The sequence below is a fragment of the Mustela erminea genome, chromosome 20, assembly GCF_009829155.1.
Source record: "Mustela erminea isolate mMusErm1 chromosome 20, mMusErm1.Pri, whole genome shotgun sequence".
Classification (NCBI taxonomy): Eukaryota; Metazoa; Chordata; class Mammalia; order Carnivora; family Mustelidae; genus Mustela; species Mustela erminea.
The window spans coordinates 29,676,076-29,703,002 of NC_045633.1; the positions used below are offsets into that span (position 1 = coordinate 29,676,076).

At 44.3% G+C, this 26,927-nt stretch overlaps 1 protein-coding gene across 1 annotated transcript in view; it reads right to left on the bottom strand.

Moving 5' to 3' along the window:
* CCZ1 (CCZ1 homolog, vacuolar protein trafficking and biogenesis associated) overlaps positions 1-23,246 on the bottom strand; it is a 31,445-nt gene extending 8,199 nt beyond the window's left edge. Inside the window, exons 1-12 of the mRNA XM_032327461.1 lie at positions 23,028-23,246; positions 21,946-22,043; positions 21,753-21,846; positions 21,413-21,490; positions 20,964-21,011; positions 19,990-20,073; positions 18,710-18,885; positions 10,566-10,647; positions 8,675-8,736; positions 8,267-8,378; positions 1,733-1,766; positions 987-1,104 (exon numbers count right to left, since the gene is read on the bottom strand). Coding sequence (XP_032183352.1) covers positions 987-1,104; positions 1,733-1,766; positions 8,267-8,378; positions 8,675-8,736; positions 10,566-10,647; positions 18,710-18,885; positions 19,990-20,073; positions 20,964-21,011; positions 21,413-21,490; positions 21,753-21,846; positions 21,946-22,043; positions 23,028-23,141 — 1,100 coding nt within the window. The 5' untranslated portion in view covers positions 23,142-23,246. The remainder of the gene's footprint in view (positions 1-986; positions 1,105-1,732; positions 1,767-8,266; positions 8,379-8,674; positions 8,737-10,565; positions 10,648-18,709; positions 18,886-19,989; positions 20,074-20,963; positions 21,012-21,412; positions 21,491-21,752; positions 21,847-21,945; positions 22,044-23,027) is intronic.
* Positions 23,247-26,927: the final 3,681 nt, after the last annotated feature.

Below are 26,927 nucleotides of genomic sequence, written 5' to 3' on the forward strand. Positions count from 1 at the left end.
AACCGATGAGTCACTAAATTCTACCCTGAAACTAATAATACACTGTATGTTAATTAAATTGAATTAAAAAAATTAAACCTCAAGATGCAAAGTGGTCAGGCACGTTCAGTTCTTCACTTAATCTTTTCTGATGGGAAGTAAGCTGCTGACAGTAGCAATCCACATGCAGATACAAAACCTATACGGTCTAACACCCGGACCCTGTGTGTGTCCTCTCTACAGGCTGGGGCTTCTGGAAGACCGTATACACACAGCACGCGGCCACTATGAACACTGGTTATACAAAAATTCATACACGTTAGTAACTTCTCAAACATACAGGAAGTCCATATAAAGAGGGCTTTTGTTTCTTGAATTCCCATGTGCTCACTTAATCTTTACGGCGTATGACTTTACGTTGGGAAGAGATAGAAAGAGGTTCAATGACTTCCCAGTGTTCTTAGAACCAAAATGAGTTTAACCGGAGTCTCCCGATACACGCCTGGAGCTAGCGTCTTTCAAGGCACCAGATTCTGGCCCAAAGCCCTAATGGCCTACAGCACGGCCAACTCTCCACCACACACGTATGTACAACAGGCGAGGTGCTTTCTGTCTACACGAGGCAAAGCCCTGCCGATCGCCACGGCCAATGTGAATTTACAGTCTGGGCTGGTCCAGTGGGATGTGAGGTGGCCCTCACGGGGTGCAGCCCGCAGGCACGGCTAGTACCCCCACCCCATTCCTGACGCCACAGTCAGGGGTGGGCTGAGGGAATATATTCACAGACCCGGCCCCCACCATCACCTTGGAGCAGAAAAGTTCGGGAACGGTTCCCCAGTTCCCCAGTTCCCCAGGGAGCTTTTCAGACAGGACTGAGCTGCACGTTTATTCTCCGGACTCAGAGAAAACACAAATGATATGACCATCCATTTGCTTAAGTAAAAACGACCCTTCTTCTTCCCAAACCAGTTAAATGCTAGAAAGTAAACACGAAGCGAAGTACAAACCCAGACATTCTTTTGTTGATGTTAAACTGCTCACAAATGTCAGATGCCAGCACTGTGAGCTGCGGCCCAACAATGCTGTCCAGTCTTCGGCAAAAATCCAACGTGGGCTGTACAGAGGCTAACGAGTAATTTAAAAAATACCAGTAAGTTTTAGAATTCTTTGTGTTGAAAAGGTCAGTATTCATCTAACGGTCTTAATTACAGTATGCCAATGAAAACTTTACTGATCGGGAAAATAAAACAATTCAATGACAGGCTCTCCCTGCCCTCCCAAAGAGAAGAGAAACAGGAGAGTCGAAGTTAGTTATAGTTAAGGTGTACAAGAGTCGAAGACCCATCTCACTGTGAATGTCAATTTAAGCACACCCTGTGGGGTGGTAAGTTGGCCGAAGAAGGTCAAGTATCTAACACACACCACACAGTACTCGGGGGCCAGCAGCCCTTTGGTGCTTTACAAACATGACCCGATTTAACCCCCGAAGCCCCCTTTGAAAAGGTACTCCTGTTATCACTTCACAGGGAGGGAGGCTTAGAAAGGTGCCCAGGGCCAGCTGCCAGGAAGCAGGGAGGCCAGCACTTTAAAAATCTGAGACAGAGCTAGTTCTCTAGCAGAGCTCACAGAGGGGAGCTGTGCTTAATAGAACCTCTATGACAACATGTTTACTGTTTAAGGACAGAGCACAGCAAAGTGTAAAGAGAGAAGGCTTATCTACGCGGGCTGAAGTCGGACACAGGTGTGTACCTACCATCGATCATAAAGCACACAGCTGCACTCATGGCCTGGGAAGAGAAAACAAATCAAGGATTACAAAACGGCATAAAAAAGAAATTCGATGACCCAGTGCAGAGGCTCTCCTTGAATTTTGACTTGAATCACTTGGTCAAGATATTTTTTAGTCAACTGGAGAGATCTGGATATGGACTAGAGAGCAAAGAACATTAAGGAAAGTGTTTATCCTGCCAGGTGTGCTAATAACACGGTGGTTAGGTGAAAACAGATGCCCTCATTAGAGATGCAAATTGAAGCCTCTGCAAGTGAAATGACATGATCTAACATGTGCAAGCAAAAAAATAAAATAAAATAAAAACCACACAGGGAAAACAGATGAAAGATAAGCATGCTGTTCGTTAAATTAAGCTGTGTGATGGGCGCCTGGGGATTCATTCTTCTAGTCTATTTTTGTGTATCTTTGAACGTTTCCATGAACACAGTTAGAATGCCCCAGAAGATGAATGTCCCCTTGTCTCCCCTTTCATGATAGCGAATGCTGCACCGTGACACTGACTACAGCAACCATAAATCAAATAACCAGACATGGTTAAATGTATTACTGCATACACTGCACAGTGGCAAAAAGTCTCACAGAACTTATGGCCTTCGGAGAAAAAGCCACAGAACTCCTCCTGAGGCCCGTCCCTGTGGGCAGCCACCGGAACCGTTTTAGAGACCTTGGCTCTACCACTGTGGCCTCCAGGTGGCGCGCTGAATCCCGACAGTGATGAAGTTCCTCATCGGCCTTCCTTTTCCTCCCCGCTGCTTAGAGCCTCTCCAGGTTCCCCAAGGGTGACCGTAGAGCCCCAAATGGCCCACTTCTCACGCCACAGTCGCAGGGACAAGCTCCTGGATGGCTGCTTTTCATACGAGCATACTTAGCCCTGTCCCCCATCCCTGCACCTGTCCCCACATCCCCCTCTCAGCCTCGGCAGCCGTAACGGTTTTCGCACGGGCATACTCAAGCACACGGGCGCTATTCTGTAAGTGAATCATAACTCTCACCCGCTTATAAACAGGTGGCAACATTGGTGGCCCACAGGCGAGTTCCATCCAGTATGTGTCTCTTTGTCTGTAACTCTGCCTTAGATGCCCACTAGTTTCCTATGAAGATTCCAACTTCCAGCCTCTGCTGAGATATCAGGACATCTGAGACCACCAGCTCTGCTTTCCGAGGTGCTACCTTGTGGAGGTGAGTGGCCTCTGGCCTCCTTGTGACTTGAGCGACGCGGTGTTTCACGGCGCCCCTCCACATGGAAGCCCCACCCCCGTCTGTCTATCATCTATAGGGTTTCCTGCCAGCAGCTGCATGTGTAACTCCTTACAGGTTGTTTTTTTAAAATGTGCCTTTCAAGTCCCTGTTTAAAAACCTGAAGAGTTTCCAATACATAGAAAAGCACACAAACTAGCATAACGAACCCTGCAGGCCATCACTTCCCCGGTGACCGTCAGCGGACACACAGTCCTACTCTACCCTGCTCCCCTAACTACGTGCTCCCCTCAGACGCCACATCACATCTCCAGACACAGATCACCGGTTGTCTACGGAGGACCAGGACCTGGGAGCCTGTTCATAATGGTGGCATGACGAGCTCCACAGAATCCTCAAACACCCTAATTAAAGAAAATTATAAAAAACAATACTTTAGGGTCGCTTGGGTGGCTCAGTGGGTTAAGCCTCTGCCTTCGGCTCGGGTCATGATGTCAGGGTCCTGGGATTGAGCCCCACATCAGGCTCTCTGCTCAGCAGGGAGCCTGCTTCCCCCTCTCTCTGCCTGCCTCTCTGCCTACGTGTGATCTCTATCTGTGTGTCAAGTAAATAAATAAAACCTTAAAACAAACAAACAAACAAACAAAAAAACCAACACAATACTTTAAATTTCCAGAGGGAAACTGTCCGAAGGGCAGACAGCAGATGGAGGAATGTTTACGAACATCCACGAAATCTGAGAATCAACAGCATCAGTCTTTACTTCAGAGCCATCAACACATACATGAAAAATAAGGAAGATCTCAAAATCAAGAATTTAAACTTCCATCCTCAGGCCTTGGAAAAGAGAAGAGTAAACTAAACCTAAAGCAAGAGAAGGAAGAATATATCAAAGATCAAAGCAGAAGTAAATGAAATAGAGAACAGAGCAAAAATATGAAATAAATCAATATCAGAAGCTGGTTCTCTGAAAAGAGCAAAACTAAAGGAGAGGAAACACAAAAAATACACAGTGAAAAGGAGAGGAGATACAAATCACTAAAATGAGGGAGGAGCCACCGGGGCGCCTGGGTGGCTCAGTGGGTTAAAGCCTCTGCCTTCGGCTCAGGTCATGGTCTCAGGGTCCTGGGATCGAGCCCCGCATCAGGCTCTCTGCTCAGCAGGGAGTCTGCTTCCCTTCCTCTCTCTCTCTGCCTGCCTCTCTGCCTACTTGTGATTTCTGGCTGTCAAATAAATAAATAAAATCTTAAAAAAAAAAAAAAAAAAGAAAGAAAGAGGAGCCACCATTACTGTTTTACGAGGGGGAAAGGATTTTAAGGCTGTAATACTACGAAAAATTATAAACGAACCACCGAAGAACAAGCAGAACAAATTCCCAGTAAGACACAAACAACTGAAACAACTCAAGAGACAGACAGTAAGACCTAGAACGAGGACAGACACTCTTTCATCATGGGAAGGTTTCCAACAAAGAAAAGCCCAGATGTAGGTGGCTTCACAGTGACCAATTATTCAAAGAATTAACAGCAATCCTTCACAAACTCTTCCAAAACACAGGAGATGAGGAAACACTTCCCAACCCAGCCTGAGGCCGGTAGTAGCCTGATACCAAAACCAGACCATGACTTCAGAAGGAGAGAAAAACCACAGGTCAACATCCCTTCTGGCCCTGAGCCCGTGAGGCATCAGCAGATTTCCAGAGAGCTGGCGACTAAGGCCAGGGACGCCAGCAATCAGCTTTGTCTGCAAGGCCAAGGACCAGTCAAAACTCTGGATGTCAAGGCTCGAGAGAGCTGCCCTGGATGGTAAGACTCCGCACATGTCACACGTCCCTGCTGGGAGAAACAGGCCCTGTGCTGTCTGCACAGCTCCACCGGGAGGGAGCAAGCCCAGGCCTGGTGACTCCCAGGTCCGCCCCGAGTATCTCCTTCCTGGGCCATCTTTCATTTGCACTCCTCTGCTGTAATCAACTGTGAGCGGGAGCAGGCCAGCTTCTCTGAGTCCTGCAAGCACCTCTAGTGAACTCCTGGGTGGTCTTGGGGGCCCCTGAGCTAGCAGCGTGTGTCAGAAGCAAGAGTGGTCTTTAGGAGTCCTACACTTTGCAGTGAGAAACCACTGAACTGAATACTTTAATTGGGCTAATTATACAGTATGTGAACTTTGTCTCAACAAAGCTGTTTTGGAAAAAAGCTAACTTTTTAAAATAATGGTGATGCCATCATCCCATTTAAAATTCTACCTATTGATTGACTCTTAAGATCAGAAATCCAATAAACAACAGAGAGTACCAGGATACTTCTTCCACTGGAGTTCGGAATCATTACGCTGAGTCATTCAGAGAATGATGTTCACTTGCTAGAGACGTGGGCTTTTCCCTACCCCAGTTACAGTTCATTTTCAGACACATCTCTACATCTTCCCTGGGACTCTCTCTTCCTGGGCCATTCCTTAGAACACCCAACATTTAATTAAAGCTCGCAGTCGTACTATTTTATGAATGCAACATCTTTTTGTTCTGGGGTCCCTGCACCCAGAAGAGAACCCCCATTTCTCTGTTCCACCGCAGAAGTCCCCGAGGTGCTAACCCCCACCACAGACTCAGAGCTCGATCACCGCAAGCCGCCTTCTTCCTGTTCTCAAGTGTCCGGGCCACGGGTGTGGATTCTGAGGTATTCTCATTCTTGGTTTCCTCACTGGTTCTGACATACAAACCCACGCCAACCTGAAGACCAGACACATGGGGTAACCTTCCTGGGACTTTCCGCCATTAACACCCCTCTCTTCGATCTCACCTGCGACAGGACAGTTGGGCTCAGCAAACAATTCCACACTGAAAATCCCTTTCTCTTGGAGCTTTGAAAGTCTTCCTTCCCTTGTCACCTAGTATCTGCTGCCTGTAAAGAAAAGGCTGCTCATGCCGATTTTATTTACAGATGACCTGATTTTCCTTCTGGAAGCTTCTGGGATCTTCTCTTTATATATTTCTGAAACTGCCCACTGAACGGACTGGAGTGGGTCTTTTTGATTCACTGTGTGAGACATTCAGTGGGCCTTTTCAATCTGGGTGATGTGTTCCTTTGCAGCTAGATATGTCCTCATAATACACTCGACTGATTTCCTGTCCTTCAACTTTCTGTGAATCAGATGTGGAGATCCCTCTCTCCCATCTTTTTTTTTTTTTTTGTATTTTATTTATTTTAAAAATTTTTGCTTTTTAAAGGAATTATTATTATTATTATTATTTTTTTAAAGATTTTATTTATTTATTTGACAGACAGAGATTACAAGTAGGCAGAGAGGCAGGCAGAGAGAGAGAGAGGAGGAAGCAGGCTCTCTGCTGAGGAGAGAGCCCGATGCGGGACTCGATCCCAAGACCCTGAGATCATGACCTGAGCCGAAGGCAGCGGCTTAACCCACTGAGCCACCCAGGCACCCAGGAATTATTATTTTTTAAATTTAAATTCAAATAGCCCACATATAGTACATCACTGGTTTTTGATGTAGTGCTCAATGATTTTCTCCATATTTTTATGTCTTGTCATGTTATCTTACATTCAAAGCAGGGCAACTTATCTTTAACCCTTCTAATGAAGTTCTCGTGTCAACAAGCGTATTTTCAGGGGACAGGGACTGAAGCGTTATTTTTAATGGGTACAGAATTTTGGGTGAAGACGAGTTCTAGAAACAGTGGTAAGTTTGTCCAACACTGTGTATGTACTGAACCATATACTTAAAAATGGTTAAAATGGCAAATTTTATGCTATGTATATCTTGCCCCAATAAATAAAATTACGTTTTCAGTTACCCTAAGTTTATTCTAGCCCTGACTCTCAGGTCGTCCTGTTCCGGTTCTAAAGATACACTTCTCTAATCTCTGCGGATGCTAATTTTTAGACGTTCTCTCTGTTGGCAGAGAAATTTTTCTCTCAAGATCTAGTTTTGTTGGGACGCCTGGGTGGCTCAGTTGGTTAAGCAGCTGCCTTCGGCTCAGGTCATGATCCCAGCGTCCTGGGATCGAGTCCCACATCAGGCTCCTTGCTCTGCGGGGAGCCTGCTTCTCCCTCTGCCTCTGCCTTCCACTCTGTCTGCCTGTGCTTGCTCTCACTCTCTCTCTCTCTGACAAATAAATAAATAAATAATCTTTAAAAAAAAAAAAAAAAAAAAAAAAAAAAAAAAAAGATCTAGTTTTGTTTTTCCATGCACACTAAAGGACAAGGGAATGCACGGCTGACCAGGGAGGGACGCCCTGCTCCGGGGCAGGACGAGGGCAGCAGTCACCGGGCTCCCGCAATCAGCACTTATTCTCAGCTGCGCACACCCACGCTGGCCACGCTCTGGCTCCCCAGATTGTTTTCCTTTAAAATGACCCTTGAGGGACGCCTGGAAGGGTCTGCCTTTGGCTCAGGTCATAATCCCGGGGGAAGAAAAGAGAGGCTTGACTTTCACCCAGGAATAGGTGCTCGGTTGCCTGTGAGTATGTGAGGATGGAAAAGGGGTGTCTGGCTGGTTTATATGCAACACTCACTCCCTTTCCTTCCAAGCTCGCCTCCCACTCCAGACTCCTTAGGTGCTATCTCTAAGCTGGGGGCTTCTCTGGGCTTCTGTGGGGGCAGGCAGGCTCTTGCCTTAGCGCACCCCCTCACTCCTCCTTGGCCGGACTTCATCCATCAGCACCCCACCTACACCCCCTTCCTGCCTTCCAGGGAGAGACGAATCCCTCACACTGAGGTTCACCTCTGCCCAGTGCTCACACGCCACCATTTCTATGTCTTTACAAACTCAAACATAATTGTACTCTCAGGTGGGGAAGAAGATAAACACACTTGCTTAGCCTTCCTTCTTGAACCAAAATCACCTTTACAAAAACCAAGCTAACGTAACCAAGCTATAACTGGACTATCGTAATAGAACCCCCAAGTCTGTGCTTTCCAATCCACGAAAGCAGAATTTACTGGAATGTGGCCAGTCCCACACCGGAAGGTATCTAACGACGAAGCAACACCACCTTTGCTGGCCTCTGTGTGTGAGCACACAGGACTTCTGAATGCTTCTGAGTCACAGCCTCAGACAGTGTCAGACAGCGATTCCTTCACTAATAAGAAAAGCATTGAAAAGGAGCTGAAAATAAACCCACTGTTCCAGAGGGCCACCCATTCTGAGTTTTTCAATAATGAGAACTTTCAACATTTGTTCTGAGAAATATTTCAGGGGCGTGTAGGCACACACACTCGTGTACACACACAAGAAAGATTTACTTTCATGTTAATCTGTAATGCTGGAGGGAAAAACAGTTGTTACCTTATAGACAATTAAATGGAGTGCTTCATAAGTGTCATCTGTGTTTACAAAAATTTTGGGGAATCTGCATTTTGCTTCTGGATCATTAAGGTTCAAGGGTCCAGTAAGAAATCTGAAAAGGAAGCACAGAAATGACTCAACTCAATCAGGTAAGGGATAAACAGGAATACATAGAACAGGATATAGTCCCACTTAACATAGATTCATTTTCTTTTTGGGAAGCCAGACGCTACTTGGAAAACACCAAATCAGAGTATGATAAAGTTTTAATTCACTGGAAACAAAAGCATTTCCACTGCAGTAAACAATTGCCAGTAAATAGCACAAAGGTAATTTCAGAGTTGATTTTACCTTTACCAAAAAAGATAATAAAATCTGATACTGTGGATCAAAGACCAGAAGTTCTACCTTCCGTAATGTTGAAGATTTCCTGGCATCTCCGCCCTTACTGGAGAGTCTCTTCCCGCCAACTGTAAACAAAGTCAACGTCGAGAAATGACTTGTTAGATTTTCTCCTTTTGAAGCTTTGAAAACCACATTTATACCTGCTAGTGGGCTCCATGCCATTTTCCCGTCTCATTTACGCACGTTCCGCCCCACCAATAAAAGCGAAGGGGATTACAAGAGCTACCTAAAGAATGCATTGATAGGAACCAGAACGATCAAAACTTCATTGGACCCTGAACTCCATCTAATGATTTAGTTCCTTTTTCAGCAATAACCTAAATTTCCCATGGTGTTAATGTATGCTAGGCAATGACTGCCTCATAGGACCCTAGAGGCAGCACACTCTTATTTTCTCGTTGTAGAAACTCAAGTTAGTAGAAGTTCCCCCGCAAACACGGCTCCGAAGCAGCACAGCCAGCCGTCAACCCCATGACTATCTGACATCAAAGCTTTCAGCCAGGACATCCCACCTCCTCCTGGATTGGTATTTGTAGCACATGCCTAACACCTGCTGAAGATGTACTATTTCAAAAGGCACAGGAAAGGAGGAAAAAAAATCCAAATCCAGTAGTCACGTTAGCTGAAGCCTCTCATTCTTCTAAAAAAAATTCTGACGTTCTTTTAGTCTATATAAAATTTTAGCATATAACCACAGAAAAAAGATTGAAAAACATTCTAAATCCAATAGTGAAAATGGATATCTGACTCTCACAGAGGCAGTCTGTACTGAAAAAGAAGGCCTCAAGTGTCCACACTCAACACTGCTGTGTTGAATCCTGTGGTTTCCTACTTTCTAAGCCCGGCTCTTTGGGCAGATAATAAAGGACCAGAGTTTTCTGTTGGGGTAGCTGCACTGTCACACACGGAAAAGCCTCCTGAGGGCGTGGATGTAAGGAGGTGCTTTAGCCTCAGGCAGATCCCGAGATCAAGTCATGGCCCTGCCGCTTCCCGGCTAGGTGACCCCGGGTGTGCCATTTAAGCCTGAGTGTCCTGTCTGTAAGGTGGGGAGAAGTTATCCTACTCGGGACGGTTGTCAGGACGCCAGGAGATAATGCATGTTTGCGGGGCACTCAGGACAGTGCTGGGTCACAGTACGTACTTAAGAAACATGAGCTACTGTACTCGAACTGCCTACAAAGGGCGTACGTGCAGGACCAGGTCCTTCTTAAAACCTGGCTTTCAATTTCCTATCAAAGATGTTTTTCTCTTGTTTCATGTCACAACCTTCAACAGAGGGAGGGAAGAGCACAAGCCAGCGCATGAACGCATCTAGGCCAAACTGATTTGTGGGCTATGGATATTTTTAATCTCCAACCTAGTGAGAGTGGCAGAAGGACACTTTGGGGAGAAGGCTGCAGTTTTACATACAGGTCTCTGCAGAAAACTGGGAAAGTAAGTAGCCCGGTGGAGAAGGCAGGCAGGCAAGAGACCATCCACGGAATCACATCTCATGCTTGTAGGTGACAAGTCCACAGGATTCACCTTTCTTCTGACAAAGATCCCAGGTGTTTTCAAGTTCCCAGAACCCTGCCTAAAACCCATTTCTCCACTACTCAATGAATTGCTCCTCTTAAAAACAGACCCTTGCTATTGTATTGGAATGTAACGAAAGGAGGAAGAGCAGACATACGTGGTTTTCTGGGCTAAGGGGTACACAACCACATACATGTCACACTAGCAATGTAACATCTAGATCAGAGCTGCCCCACCGACCACCGCGTTACTCCACCCTCCGCCCCCAAGCCCCCAGCCCTCCAGTGAGGGTGTGCGTACATACGTAATACATACAACATACATACACACAGAGGCAGGGGTTGGCGGGGAGGGAGGGAGCCCAGTGCCCCGCCCGTACCTCAGGCTCGATATGCCTTGGAAACAGAGACGTGGTGAGGTATTTGTATAAAATTCTCATGTCGTCTTGTTCTAACCCACTCCTGAAACATCAGAAATGCATGGTGTTAAAAGCCTGGAACTGGTCTTCTGTCTTCCTGTGGCTCGGGTCATAGTAACACTCCTCTTGTTTGCTTGTTTACATTGTACCCAGAAGCCCTTTCCTGGACTGGGAAGTTCCAGAAGGGAATGAATTAAACTGCTCTGCCGCTAGCACTTTATCCTGAGCCAGCAAAGGCTACGTCTGTGTCATCTTGTATTCTATACGCCACTGTAAACAAACAGTCACTGGTCTGATTTGATTTGACTCGATTCCCTGCTTGAACCTCAGGTGGAATTCTTCAGGGAGTGTTAACAGCCACCGCGCTCCACTCCAGGTAGCAGATTCTGCATCGCTTTCTGGGTCTACAGACATGCCACATACTTCCACCCGGCCTCCCGGGGAACACTGGCGTGCTGCCGATGGGGCCTACGCTCCTGCTCGGTCTCGGAAACGGATGTGGACTTTAAATCTATGACTTCCGTGCAGTGAGAGAGGAGGGAGAGAATGAAACACACTCTCGGGTCTACCTTTCAAGTCTAATCTGAACCGAGGCAAGGGTGAGTAGCACATGGAAACAGGGCTGAGACACTAGCAGGCAGCAGACCCTATTTGAGATCAGTTTTCTAGGTAGGGATATAAACAGACCATGAGTCTGTGTCTGATTCTTTTTCTATTCAGTGCAACCAAAAAAAAAAAAAAAAATCCTATGATGAAATCCAACTTTATTATGAATCAAGCCTCTACACCATATTCCGGAGGCTGTCTCTTCTTTTCCCAGTGAAACCATCTGTTAGAAAAATTCGGCTTCCCCTGGCAAGTATGTGCTGCTCCTTCCTGAGGTTCCTCCAGTGCTGTCTCATCTCCTCCTCTTCCTCTCGCACCTCTCCCCCTTCCAGGTCAATTTTCATAAGGTCTCGTCCTCAACGGAAACCACCAGGGCTGGCAGGATCGTTCAGCTCGTCCTGCGGCAACTCTTAACTCTCAAAGTACCAGGAGCCAACTGGGCAGATGAAATCTCCCCATCAAACGCATGAAAAGTCACCTGTTCTGTTTTCTTTTACAGAAATAACTGAGGTAAGAAGATAGGAAGAGGAAAACAAAACAGGTTCTGGATGTTATTTTCCTTTTAAGACCTGAGTAAGAAGTACCAGTGGAGAGCTGTCGATGATAGGTAGTAGAAGGCAGTACATAAACGACTATGGGCTGGGCAACGTCTTCTAGGGCTGCGGTTCCAGTAAGAGCAGCTACTTGGGAGTGCCCGGGTGGCTCCGTCGGTTAAGTGTCTGCCTTTGGCTCAGGTCAGGATCCCAGGGTCCTGGGATCAAGCCCTGCGTCAGATTCCCTGCTCAGCAGAGGGCCTGCTTCTTCCTCTCCCTTCGTTGATGCGCGCTCTCTCTCTCGCTCACTTGCTCACTTTCCCTCTCTCAAATAAATAAAATCTTAAAAAAAAAAAAAAAAAAGAGAGCAGCTACTGGGCGTATGTGGGTACTGAACACCTGAGATGTGGCTTGTTGAAATGAATGTAAAACATACACTGGACTGTTAAGATTTAGCATTAAAAGAGTAACTCATTAATAATTTATGTTGTTGGGGCACCTGGGTGGCTCGGGTCATGATCTCGGGGTCCTGGGATTGAGCCCCAGGATCGAGCTCTCTGCTCAGCAGGGAGCCTGCTTCCCCCTCTCTCTCTGCCTCCCTCTCTGCTTCTGTGATCTATCAAATAAATAAATAAAATCTTTTAATAAAAAAATTTACATTGCTTACATGTTGAAATAATAAATTTATAATAGCTCATGAATAATTTAAGCTTTTACATGTTGTAATAAATAATTTTAGATATATGGTGCCAAAAGGTTAATTTCACTAGTTTCTTTTCATTTGAACATAGCTGCTAGGAAACTTAAAATTATATATGTGGCTTGTATTGTATTCTTTTTTTTTTTTTTAAGCATTATTTATTTATGGGCACACGGTGGCTCAGTTGGTTAAGCATCTGCCTTCGGCTCAGGTCATGATCTCAGGTTCCTGGGATTGAGCCCCCACACAGGGCTCCCTGCTCGGCAGGGATTCTGCTTTTCCCTCCCCCTCTGCCCCTCTCTCTGCTTGTGCTCTCTTTCTCTCAAGCACGGTCTCTCTCAGGTAAATAAATAGTCCTTTTTAAAAAAAGACTTTATTTGAGAGAGAGCAAGCCAGTGAACAGAGAGATGGGCAGAGGGAGAGAGAGAATCCCACGCAGACGCCCCTCTGTGCATGGAGCCCAATGTGGGGCTTGATCCCACAACCCTGAGTTCAAGAGCCACATGTTTAACTGACTGAGTCACCCAGGAGCCCCTGCACTATTTTCTTACTGAAGGCTGCTGTTCTAGACCATAGGACATGAAGTAGAAAAACCCTGTAGGAGGAGATGGCAAACCACACCGCTGAATGGCTCACCACGTGTACTGGGACTGGCGCTTTGTTTTGTGATTTCCCTTCAGATTTAACGCCAGATGTTAAATACTTTGTATTGGTCATCTGGATAGAAAATGAAAAAGAGAAATACTAAGTTGCAGCCAGGTGTTCAGAGCACAAAACCCCAAGTAGGCAATTCCCACTTTGCCTCCAGAGAGGCCTGCCCTAGTTGTAGGATCTCCATGAGCTCGGACCACAGCAGCCCTCTCTCCAGTGGCTGCCAGCCCCAACCCTACTTCAGCTCCCCTACAAAAAAAAAATGAGCCAATAATGCATTATAATTATGGAAGATGCTACTATTGGGGGAAAGTTCTTATGAAAAACGTTAAAAAAAATTAAACGCTTCCTTCCTTAGTGCAAATAAACAAACAGATAAATAAATACACAAGCAGAAAATTCCTGCACTGACAGGAAATGGTTCAGGACTCCATCAAGGGTTCACATCAGACAGACAATAGCCTACTCGTGCTCAGAAGGATAGGCGTTCTCTCAAAGTCTCTCACACATGGTTGTTTAATATGAATAATTTTTTCTTATTTAAGCTTATTTTTTTAAATAATTTTTTCTTATTTATACAGTTTTTTCTTGGGCAACAAAACAAAACAAAATCTTTTCCTCAGCTTAAATCTCAACTGATGCATTTGAATGCAATGCAGAATCTTTCAAATCAGGATCGGTTTTGTTTACAACACAAGTGTTACTGTCATGTATTAAATATAAAATAATCTAGTCAAGATCCAAGGATATGGTCAACTTTGATTCACTTAAGAAATATCTAAAGCATTTATTCATAAAAGTATTAACTCCTGGAAAGTAAATCAATTCACTAAAAAGAAAATTCTCCAAAAAACAGGCCAAGAGCTCTGGACAAGAAAGTTGACTGACATCCTCCTACCAAACAGCAGTAATGTCTAATCCTATCATGGCCACTGCAAAACCAAATCCATCCATTAAATGCAACGAAGTCCAAACAGAACTAGAAGATATTTTCTACTAACCATCCACTTTGAGCTCACAACCATTTACCAAGCATCTACAGTGTACCAGGTTCTGGCCATGTCCTGGGACAGACAGATGTTTCCACCCCCAGATAATTTCCAAAACAATATAATAAGTAACAAACCAATGCAACAATACATTAAAAGAAATCATTCACCATGATCAAGTGGGATTTATTCTCAAAATCCAAGGGTGGTACAATATTTGCAAAACAATCAATGTGATATATCACATCAATAAGAAAAAGATAAAAACCATATGATCATCTTAGTAGGTGCAGAATAATCATTCAACAAAGTACAATATCCATTCATGATAAAAACCCTCTGCAAAGCAGGCCTAGAGGGAACATGTTCCAACATAATAAAGGTCCTATATGAAAAACCCACAGCCAACATCATATCCATTGAGGAAAAACTGCGAGCTTTCCCCTAAGGTCAGGAATAAGACAAAGCATGTCCACTCTCACCACTTTTATTCAACATAGCACTGGAAGTCCTGGCCACAGTAAACAGACAACAAAGAAATAAAAAGGCATCCAGATTGGTAAGGGAGAAGTAAAACTCTCATTATCTGCAGATGACATGACATTATATATGGAAAACCCTAAAGACCACCAAAAACAAAACAAAACAAAACAAAAAAAACCAAACTGTTAGACTGATAAATGAATTCAGTAAATTCTCAAAACTCAACGTACAGAAATCTTTTCCATTCCCACTAATAATGAAGCAGCAGAAAGTGAAATTAAGGGGCCCCTGGCTGGCTCAGTGGGTTAAAGTTTCTGCCTTCGGCTCAGGTCATGATCTCAAGGTCCTAGGATAGAGCCCGCATAGGGCTCTCTGCTCAGCAGGGAGCCTGCTTCCCCCCACCCCCGCCCCTGCCTGCCTCTCTGCCTACTTGTGATCTCTGTCAAATAAATAAATAAATCATAAAAAAAAAAAAAGAAAGAAAGAAAGAGTGAAATTAACAAAAAAGAATCCTATTTACAACTGCGCTGAAAATAAAATTCAAGACAACACAAACAGACATTCCACACTCATGGACTGGAAGAACAAATATTGTTGATGTGTCTCTATGACCCAAAGCAATCTACACATTTAACACGATTCCTATCAAAACACTGACAGCATTTTTCACAGAAATTGAGCAGACAGTCCTAGAATCTGTATGGAACCACAGAAGACCTCAAATAGCCAAAGCAGTCTTGAAAGTCTTGAAAAAACAAAACTGGAGGCATCACAACTCTAGATTTCAAGTTATATTATAATGCAGTAGTGATTAAAAGAGTATGGTACTGGTATAAAAACAGGAGAGTGGAACAGAACATAAAATCCAGAAATAAACCCACAATCATATGGTCAATTAACCATCAACAAAGGAGAAATGGATATCCAATGGGGAAAAAAGAGTCTCTTTAACAAATGGTGTGGGGCAGCAGTATGCAAAAGAACGCAACTGCACCACTTTTTTACATCGTACACACACAAAAAAGCTCCAAATGGATTAAAGACCTAAATGTGAAACCTGAAACCATAAAAATCCTTGAAGAGAGCATAGGCAGTAATGTCTCTGATACAGACTGTAGCAACATTTTTCAAGATAATGTCTCCTGCGACAAGGGAAATAAAAGAAAAAATAACTACTGGGCCCACATCAAAATAAGAAGTTTCTGCAGAGCGAAGGAAACAATCAACAAAACTAAAAGGCAACCTACAGAATGGGAGAAGGTACCCGCAAATCCAATGAAGGGTTACTATATGAACTATATAAAGGACTGATACAACTCGATACCCAAAAAACAAATAATCCAATTTTTAAAAATGGGCAGAAAACATGGACATTTCTCCAAAGAAGACATCCAGATGGCCAACACACACACACACGAAAAGATGCCCAACATCACTTACCATCATGGAAATACAAATCGAAATTACAATGGGGTACCACCTCACACCTCTCAGAATGGTGAAAATCAGCAACACAAGAAACAGCAGGTGTTGGTAAGTATGTGGAGAAAAAGGAACCCTCTTTCACTGTTGGTGGGAACGCAAGCTGGTGGTGACACAGCCACTGTGGAAAGCAGTATGGCGCTTCCTCAAAAAACTGAATATAGAACTACCCTATGATCCAGCAACTGCACTCTTGAGTACTTACCTAAAACGGACAAAAACGCTAATTCAAAGGGACACATGCACCCAGACTCCCCATGTTTATAGCAGCAATATTTACAACAGCCAAACTATGGAAGCAGCCCAAGTGTCCGTAAATCAGTAAATGGATAAAGAAGATGTGGTATATACATGCAATGGAATATTACTCAGCCATAAAAATGAATGAAATCTTATTTGCAACAATATGGATGGAGCTAGAGACTACAATGCTAGGTGAAATCAGTCAGTCAGAGAAAGACAAATACCGTATGACTTCACTCATATGTGGCGTTTAAGCAACAAATGAGCAAAAGAAAAAAAAAAGAGACAAACCAAGAAACAGACTCTTTATAGAGAACAAACAGATGGTTACTAGAGGGGAGATGGGTGGGGAGATGGGGGACATAGGGGACGGGACTCGAGAGTGCACTTATGATGAAAAAAATGAAAATGAGTGGGGAAAAACAACAACATTGGGCTCCACTTGATGAAACAGAGTATTCAAAACTAAATACACAGGGGCGCCTGGGTGGCTCAGTGGGTTAAGCTGCTGCCTTCGGCTCAGGTCATGATCTCAGGGTCCTGGGATCGAGTCCCGCATCGGGCTCGCTGCTCAGCGGGGAGCCTGCTTCCTCCTCTCTCTCTCTGCCTGCCTCTCTGCCTACTTGTGATCTCTCTCTGTCAAATAAATAAATAAAATCTTAAAAAAAAAAAAAACCTAAATACACGGGCATACACATATACATAATAGTAAGCAATGAGAACAAATACATACTCTGTTTGTGAGATATAAAATACTTCACTGGTATTTAAACACATCAGCTTTGTAACTAACAGTTGCCTCCCACAATGTGTTATTTTTCTTGAAGCTTCTTCTTAGGATGATTTGGCCTGGGGCCAACCTTGCCCATAGGCATACTGGGGTGAGACCCCTGAGCAGTCCTGTGCAGCCACCAGAGCTGGGCACTGCGTAACTCCAGGGAATGTCCTTCACAAAGACAAAGGTGCCCAGAGGATCCCCAGGAGTTAAGCAACAGGCAGCACTGTTAGCTGAGACTTCCAGACCTCAACCCCGCTGGTCATGCTGGCTTCATGGCCTGTCAGTGGAGCTGTGGACTATGAAGGGGACCCTTTGCTCTAGGCCTGTATCCCTTCTCACCCCCAGAGTTCACGCCTACATCAGGGGTTATGCTGTGTCAGGCAACCTGGAAACTGAGCTACTTTCCTCAGACGGGGCGCCGAGGCCATGGGCTGCTATGGAATTCTAGTCCATCCCTCGGTCTCCTTGCTGGGTGCAGCCTTCTCAGCACCTCCCTGGAATTTCTGCCTCTAGAGGGCCGCTCCCTCCTCAGATGTGACACCCTCCAACCCCCGGTAACTCCCCTTCAACCTCTCAAGGCAGCCTTAAGAATTTCATTTTACTACCACGGTGTTAATATCATAAAAAGCAACCAGAACAGGGCCAGCTAATACAGCAGTTAAGTGTCCTGCTAAACAATGTGTTAAACAAAAAAGGAGACGCCTTTCTATCTGAACTTCGTGTTGTTTTCACAGGAGAAAACAAGTTCTAGATGAAAACTCATCAGTGTGTTTAATGAACAGATTCAAATTTCTTTTGATTAGCCTCCTTCTCTTCCTAAAATGATGCTCCAAGATCTCAGCAGGGACAGAATGGGTCAGAATGGGACAGAAACCATGACTGCCCTTTCTGTTAGCTGAACTCAAGTTTTCAGGCTCAAATATGGTCACAACCTAAAGGAAAGATAGTGGGATACAGTCCACATAAGCATGAAAACCGAAGACGGGTGAGCCCCCGGAAGAGCTCCCGAACCCCAGCAGTCCATCTCAGATCGTCAGCCGGCGCCAGGCCTCCTTCACAGCCACAGCCTCCATACGGTCACGGGCAACTGCACGTTCATACGGCTTTTCCAGAGTCACCTTAGGTCCCTGAGAGGAATTTTAGTCTCTCTTCTTGAGTATCAACACTTTCAGAGAAATTATGTTTTTGTTCTTACTATGGGATGTACCTTTGGTAGCCGGTGGGTAAGTTCCTGGTTTTATAGCACATTTAACTTCTCTGGGTATTTTTAAAGACCCAATTTTAAAACAAAGTATGAAAAGTATGCTTTCTACATTTACTATACTGTTTCTTTAAAGAGGTTTTTGGAAGAACACCGAAATAAAAATAGGATTCCTAAACTTAACTCAACAGGAACATTTTCTCCACCTTTCGGGGAACCAGTTTTAAACTCCCCTGCTTTATTATTTTAACCCAAATTACCCTACTTTTGGTTTAAATAATCACTGCTTTATTTTGACAGTTATCTACAAAGATACTCCCTGCCCTGCCCCCTTGCTATTTATTCCAGTTTGACAACCTCCTATCAATCCGGTCATTGCTGTTTTTATTAGGCTAAAAGAGTTTCTTCTTTAATATGCTAAGCCTTAGGGTGTACTTACCAGATTAGCTGATCGTTATAGAGAAAGGCAGTGTATTTGACTATACTCAGGCTTTCCTCCATCCTATTAATAAAAGACTGGATTTTCAAATAAGTCATTTTATCCAATGGGAAGAAGCTGATTCCACCAAAAATGTCAAGGAGATCACATGACTGCAAATGCAACGTTTGCAAGTACTGTAGGAAAAAAATAAGGCATTGATCTTACTAAAAGTACACTGAACATAGCAGTCTGACAGCTGAGAATCATTAGTCAATTTATGGTACGATTACATACTAGCACACTGATAGGACCAGTAAGCAGGTGGGCCACAGCGAACTTGATGTGAAAAAGGTACCAATTTCAAAATCTGAGGTTCAAACACAAGTCATTAATAATTATTCAGGATTGTCTTATCTCTTGGAGTTATTTAATTCCTTACATGAGTGCTCCTCAAACTGTATTAATCCCATCAGGGATCTATACAGTGATATCATGGGCAGAAAGTGACATGTTCTACTAAAATAAAACGGAAAGGACCGTTGTTGTTGACAGGTAGGAGAGCAATGAAGAAGAGAACAGATATTAGGAGACAGCATGAGAGTAAAGAATTATGGTCATTAAAGTGCGGGAACAAACAGGAAACAAAAGTAATTCATAAAAATGAAATAATTCAAAAACAGATCAAAGCTAGTTGAGGGAAAAAACCAGAATTACTTCTCTAAAAGCTAGCCTGAATGCTACCAGAGATAAGCCATATAAAATTTAACTTACAGTATAACAGAGTGACAACTATATTAGCACATTCATTTATCATTTGGGAAAAATCTCACTAGTAACCACTAAGGTGATAAAATCTATCCTGGCAAAAAATTTTACCTTGCATCAATACAGATTAAACAATACTGTTTAATGAATAATCATCAATGCCTAAGAATGTAGGGCTTAGGTAAAGAGTTTAAATTGAGCTAATTAACCAATCAGCATGCACTAAGTTCGCTTTTGAGTAAGCCCACACAGACAGACACAGGTAGAGTGAGGATGAAGCTGAAAGGTGTTTCCAAGATGATGTAGGGGTGCACAAAAATGGCAGGATGCTTTGATCCAACATAAAATGTTACAGAAAGATAAAAGAATGGAAAGAATTTTCTCCCTGTTCTGGTATCGCCACAGTGTATCTCAGTTTCTTTGTCACTTTCAAGTCCTAAATTTTTTTGTAAATAAGAAACAAACTTCTGTGTATATTTTAAAAAATCTGTTTGAAGACTACTGAGATTATAAATAAAATTCAAAACACTTACCCGATGGAAGAATTTCTCTAATCTTTCTTTCAGGAGCTTGACACCTCCATCTTCCATGGCTCTCAGAAATGTACCATTAAAAAGCTAATGATGTAAAAGATTTTTAAAAGTCAATTTTTACACCCTTCAATTTGCCGGCATTAACAAATTCCTCTTTTCCTTTTAGATTAACTAATTCAGTTTATTTAATTCCCTCTATTCCTTTAAAATGTAGAAAATATTTACATGAGAAAGCCTGAATTATAAAATGAATCACACAAAAATCAATACTTTGTTAATTGATATTTCTGTGTAATCACTTAATCCTTTGGGGCATTGTTTTTCTAAGTAGGCTTCCTGATCAGCCTAGAGACCAGCACTGGCCTTGAACTCATGACCCTGAGATCAAGAGTCAGACACTTAAGGGACTGAGCCACCCAGGTGCCCTGCATTATTATTATTTTTTTAATCTCAACTCACACCCAAGTTTCACTTTACATAAAAAATTATCGCCAGACTTCTTAAACCATACAATATCTGCAGTATGCCTTCTCCTCAAGGACATGGACTCTCTTGTTTACCCATGGGGATACATTCCTAGTACAAGGCTAGTAAGAGAGGAAAAATTCAATACTCAGTGAAAAAGTATATACATAAACCTCAGTGCTGTTTCAAAGTCCCCATTATTTCCTCCCCTAAAACAGATACATAGTCACCATACAGTCATCAAAAGACTTAAGATTTTAGATTTTTTAAGAAATTTATTTGACAGACAGAGATCACAAGTAGGCAGAGAGGGAGGCAGAGAGAGAAGAGGAAGCAGGCTCCCTGCCGAGCAGAGAGCCGATGCGAGGCTTGATCCCAGGACCCCAGGACCATGACCCGAGCCAAAAGCAGAGGCCCTAACCCACTGAGACACCCAGGCGCCCCAAGAGTTGAGAGTTTAAACAGGGGGTAACTGGCTAGACTCAATTCAGAAAGAATGTCATGCTTACCTTGTACATGCTGTAGCACTGTTGTAGCACTGAACTATAAACCTTGTCCTGCAAACACAAAAACAAAGATCTCAATTTAAGGGGAAAAAAGTCCATGGCATAGCAAATATATAGTAACTCTTGGCAACACAATATAATGCTTGTAAACATAGACCTATGACAATTATGTGTTGACGATCAAATGTATTTAAACGCAGTTATGAACCAGTTTTGGGAGAGCTTTTAACAATGATTAGAAGGCATTAGTGACACAAGATACACATTTTTATACAATTGTGTAAATAGTGTAAATAGACATGAAACTTCACTATGCTTATCCTGAGAATCTATCACTATGCTTATCCTGAGAATCTATCCTGCGAAGTGACATAGCTTAAATGTGGCCACATCACTCAACATATTCAGTAATACATTTTTCTAGAAATATGAAAAGAAAAGTGACACATTACCAACAACTCCTCCTCTTGGTATTCAACAATTGGTTTTCCATCTTTAGTTTGCTTTTCAATTATAGGATTCCGAACAACCTACACAATTTTGATAGAATGAAATTACACAATGACCCAATTATATAAGTTCTTAATTTTCCCTTAAATGAAAAAATTTAAACATGCCACAACACCAAGAGCCCAAGAATACACTAAATAGGAATTAGATTTTAAAATTGCAACCACCTTTATTGTAATTCTACTTTGCAACAACTAGAGGACTTTCCTAAAGTCCTAACAGTAGAGATCACCCATAACTTCACTACACAAGTTCAAAAAGATGTACTGTGTATGTAAATACCATGACCATCCAGAAATTCTCTTCTGGTTCATTGAAGAACTGCCTATTCTTCTGCGTATGTAAAGACTTTGCAGGTTTTGATGGGCTAAATGTCCTGAAAAGGTTAAAAAAGAGTATGTTGGGGATGTTTCTCCAAGTCGAATGAGTTTTAAGAATTCACTGAACTCTGCAAAAGCGCCTTTAAAGATGTTACCTTGTAAACTGTACAATTGCTTCACATAATCCAACATTTCTAATTTTCTCATTCTTTTCTACTTCATTTGGATGGTAGAACAAAATTTTATTTTCCTCCTGAAATATGAAGACACAGAATCACATTAATATAAGCTTTTTTTTTTCCCCTCCCCCTTCCCATCTCGGCTGTGGAAAATGCTGTTTAATGTCAACCTCTGACGTTGCACATGCTAGCGGCAAACCAAAACAAAAACCCTTCTCAGAAAATCAAGAATTATCTTCTTGATATGTAAACAAGGGTCACCAGCCAGGAAGGCAATTGTGATATTCCGCAAGTCACATGTCATCTGGAGGCACACAAGACAATTATTCTGAGAAAACTCGATTTTACGGTTTCTTTCCTCGTGCTAATTTTGCAAAACACGAGCGTTTGTAAGAAATAAGCGTGTGCGCACGTGCGTACACGTACGCCTCCGGGCGAGTAAAACTCAGCAGGTTCACGCGCATTTGGACTGACAGCCTTTAAAAGGACCGTGATTTGCTGCCAACAGAACCGGACATCCTTTGAGGAAGTCACCGTCCCCACCTATGAAACAAACAAAAACCCATCCCTGGAATTTATTTATCAGTTCGGGGGGGGGGGGAACAAACTTTCCTAGGGACCCCCAAGCTTGCGTTATTTTAGGGTTACAGTCCCCCACTCTCGATGCACGTTTCTGGTCGGGGACTTCCAGGAACAAAAACATAAGCTCAATCTTAGTCGCCCAGGATCGGCGCAAAAGGACAACCCGTGCGGAGAGAGAATCAGCCTGCTGAGCCCTCGTTCAAGACACAGGCTTTGATCCAGGACTCGAGAGAGAGACCCTGCGGCGCTGTCTGGCCCCCACTTATTCCCTGGCCCGGGCGCACACCTGACACAAAACCTCCGCCCATGCCGCCCGAGGAAGGGAGTGACAGGTGCTGCGCGGGGTCCCCTCCAGCCCACCCCGGGCCGCGCCCCCAAGGCTCCCCGGGCCCGCCGCGGGTCGGCCCGGCCGCCCCCGCCCTCGGGTCCTCCTCCGACCGCCGGCTGCCACCGGCGCGCGGCCCCGTGCCGCGTACCTCGCCCTCGCGCGGCCCGAAGCGAGGGTTGTAGATGAAGAAACTCAGCAGCGCCGGCGGAAACTGCTTCTCCTGGGCCGTCCCGGCCCCAGCGCCGGCTGCCGCTGCCGCCATCCCGGCCCGGCCCCCGCCTCGGGAGCCTCCCTCGGCCCGCCCAGAGACAGCCGCCCTGAGGAGACCGCACTTCCGCCTCGCTCGCGGTCGCCCCGGAAGTACTCGCCGCCGGCCCGGAATAAGAACCCGCCACCCGGCGTCCCCCTTCTGGCGAGGACCTGCGAGGGTTCCTTCTCGTTTGTTTCTCTGGCAGGTGTTTCTTATTTGAGAGTGAAGGTGAAAGTGAAACTTTTTCGTTTGTTTGGTGCCAGATATTATATCCTGGCTGCAGCGAGGGCTGCGTATTTAAAGAAAAATAGAACGGGCATGGTTTCTCTCTCTCTCTCTCTCTTTTTTTTTTTGGAAGGGAGAGTGGAGACGCAAAGGAAGGTCAGCTGGGCGATTTGCCCCCTTCCATCATGTACAGGGTCCCTCTTGGCGTGTGTGGGTTTTCTTGATCCCTGTTGGAGAGACCTCAGCTGACAGCTGGATCAAACGCAGCCGATGGGGTTTGCGCCTTACCCCAACTCCAGTGGCTCCGGCGGGGAGGAAGACGGAGCGCAGATGTGAAAGCGCTGGGCTGGGGGAGGCGTGTGTGGTCCAAGCGGGACCAGAGTGCGGCATTCCCCGCGGGGGGCCCAGTCCCGGACCTTGGCGAGCAGGACATCGCCCTTTCTTAGTAGTTTTGTGGAGTCACTTGCTTTTGAGCTCTGTGGATTAGGACAGGGCTGGAACAGCTCGGGACTTCTGGCTTCTCGTATTGGGAGTTCAAACCCTTGCAGCCCAGCGCTTGGCTGAACTCCAAACGACCTTGGTTTAGTTTGCCTCATTTGTCACAGATCAGACTTAGAAACCGGACCTCTTATTCAGGCTGGCGGAATAGACCTTCATGTTTAGGGAGGAGATACATTGGAATTTGGACGTGAGATGGATCTGGGTACTTATCCTAGACCTATCACTCAGCAAGTGTGAAACCTTGGACCAGTTACCTACCTTCAACCGCCTCTAATTCGGATTTGTAAAATGTCTAATAGTAAATGCTTACCTAGTAGGAATAGGGCTTTAAGAATTAAATGGGGGTTGGGGCGCCTGGGTGGCTCAGTGGGTTAAGCCGCTGCCTTCGGCTCAGGTCATGATCTCAGGGTCCTGGGATCGAGTCCCGCATCGGGCTCTCTGCTCAGCAGGGAGCCTGCTTCCTCCTCTCTCTCTGCCTGCCTCTCTGCCTACTTGTGATCTCTCTCTGTCAAATAAATAAATAAAATCTTTAAAAAAAAAGAATTAAATGGGGTTATGAATTGTACATATAATGCCCAGCACTTCATCATTATTCAACAAATGGTTATCATTACTTGCTCTTGAAGTACTTTCCCAAATAACTTGCTCTGGTGCATGAAATTCTCCACTAGATAAAGTGTTTTGGTATTAACGCAATTATTTAAAAATATTTTTTAAGATGGCAGAATCCCCTCTCCTCTCTTCTTCCTTTTATTCCCGAAAAGTCTGTGGGCAGTTCTAATACATAAAATAGCTGCAGAGCTACCATCTTTGATTTACTGGGGTCTAAGAGTACCTTTTGGCTTTTTCCAGAGGCTACCTATCATTCCCATCTCCCTTGTCCCTGGTCTCCTGCCTGGGACCTAGTGACTCCAAGGATATAGTTTGAAAACTCCAGGTTAAAGAAGTCTCTCCTTTGTCTCTGAGTAAATACTTCTCAAAAAGTAGAAGAGCCCAGGGTTGAGGTTGGAACTCCTGAATTTTTAGTTCTGGTTTTGCCATTTACCAGCTGAATGAACTTTGACTAATCACTTACCTTCTTCAATTCCCATCTCCTCCTTGGCAAAATAAGGTTAGTACCTGCCTCGCAGGGTTATTGCAGAATTACACCAGATGATCCAAATGAAAACACTTGGTAAAGTACAAAGTACTACTCAAATGTGGGGCAAGAGCCCTTCACAGCATTAGTAAAGCTTTCTCCCCGGCACACTTCTACTTCCTTGTATACTTTGCCTCCTTGGCATGCATTAATCAATTTAATTAATTGCCACAGGAAAGAGATGATACAAAACTAAAATGAAACAAAACCCCAGAAATCAAAGTGCTTTTTAAGTTTCAAAAGCCAAGGAGGCAAGAAAGCTCAGACATTAATGCACCCCCATCTCTCACAGTCTGAGGGTGCACGGATGCAGTGTGGGAGGAGTGGTGATGATAGACACTTAGATATTTTTGGAGACTTCAGAGCAGAGAGGATGTGTAGTTGCTTCCTTGTGAAGCTGGGGGTGGTGATAGAGGAGGCTCTAGAACTTCCCTCCTCCCGCAAATACAACGTACAGCTACGCATAGCGCAGTTCCTTCTGAGAGAGATCCAGAGACAAGCTGAATGACTCCTACACATCAGTTGAATGAAGAAATACCCCAATCAAAATGGGCAGGAAAGGCTGATACATGGTCTCATCACAACCCCCACCCGAGCACAGCATCACACAATGAGGAGGGAACCCTGGACTCCTAGCCTCTCTGTGGGTTTGGATTGTACATCTAGCTACCCCAACTTTTAAGGCTCCAACCCACGGCCCTATCTTCAAAACACCTAACTCTGAATGCCAGTGGGACTTGCATTTACTAGAACCACAAGACCACATAGCAAAGAAGGAGTTCTTAATGGCTATGTGAACCCTCACCATGGTGATCCCCTCAAAGCTCAGTACAGAGGGAGCAGGCAAGATGCCGGTCAGTCTTTCCCTGGAAGGAATTTGTATACTTTACAAGCTGCTGCCTGAGGGTCTGGCTTCTAATTTAGCACATATTTAGGGGCTGGCTGCTGTCCTTCCTGGAGCCCAAAATAGCTGGTTGGCACTACACACAATTTCCCCCTCTGTTCACTTGAAGAATAAAACCAAGTCCCCAGTATCTCCCTGGAAGAAGCTTGTCCACACATGTAGTGTGCCAACATTTACAATCACCACCCAACGATATGGGCCCCCAAATTACCTGGTTCTGATAGCTAGGAGGCGTTCCAGAGCCCTACCCCGTCGTAGCAAAAAGCAGGTTTTAAATAGGACAGGAGCTCCCTCCAGTGGCTATGCACCTGGGCTCAGCACAGGGAGAGCCCTCCTCCCACCGGAATGTCAAGAAGGAAAACATTGGGCTTAAATCCCAAGTTAGACCAAATGGCCCCCACAAACATTCACAGAACATGCCATCCAATAGCAGCAGAATTCCCCTTCTTCTCAAGCCCACACAAAAAATTGTCCATGATCACGTTAGAACACAAAACAAGTCTTAACCAAAATTTAATAAGATTGAAATCCTATCAAGCATTTTTTCTGACCACAAATGATAGGAAACTACATATCCGTGACCAGGGGAAAACTGGAAAATTCATTAATATGTGGAGATTAAACAAAATTCTCCCAAGTGATTTATAGGTCAAAGGAGAAATGAAAATGGAAACAAGGGCCACCTGGGTGGTTCAGTTGGTAGAGTGTATGACTCGATTTCAGCTCAGGTCGTGATCTCAAGGTGAGAACAGTCCCCGTGCTGGGCTCTGTGTTCAGCAGGGAGTCTGCTTGAGGATCCTCTCTCCCTCTCCCTCTGCCTCTTTCCCCCACTTCCCACTCATATGTGTGCATGCACTTGTGCTTTCTGTGTCTCTGTCTAAAATAAACCAGTCTTTAAAAAAAGGAAATAAAAAAATATTTTGAGACAAATGAAAATGAAAACAACATAGCAAACACTACTGGGTGCAACCAAAGTAGTTCCAAGAGAGAAAAGTATAGAGATAAATGCCTATATATATATATATATGAT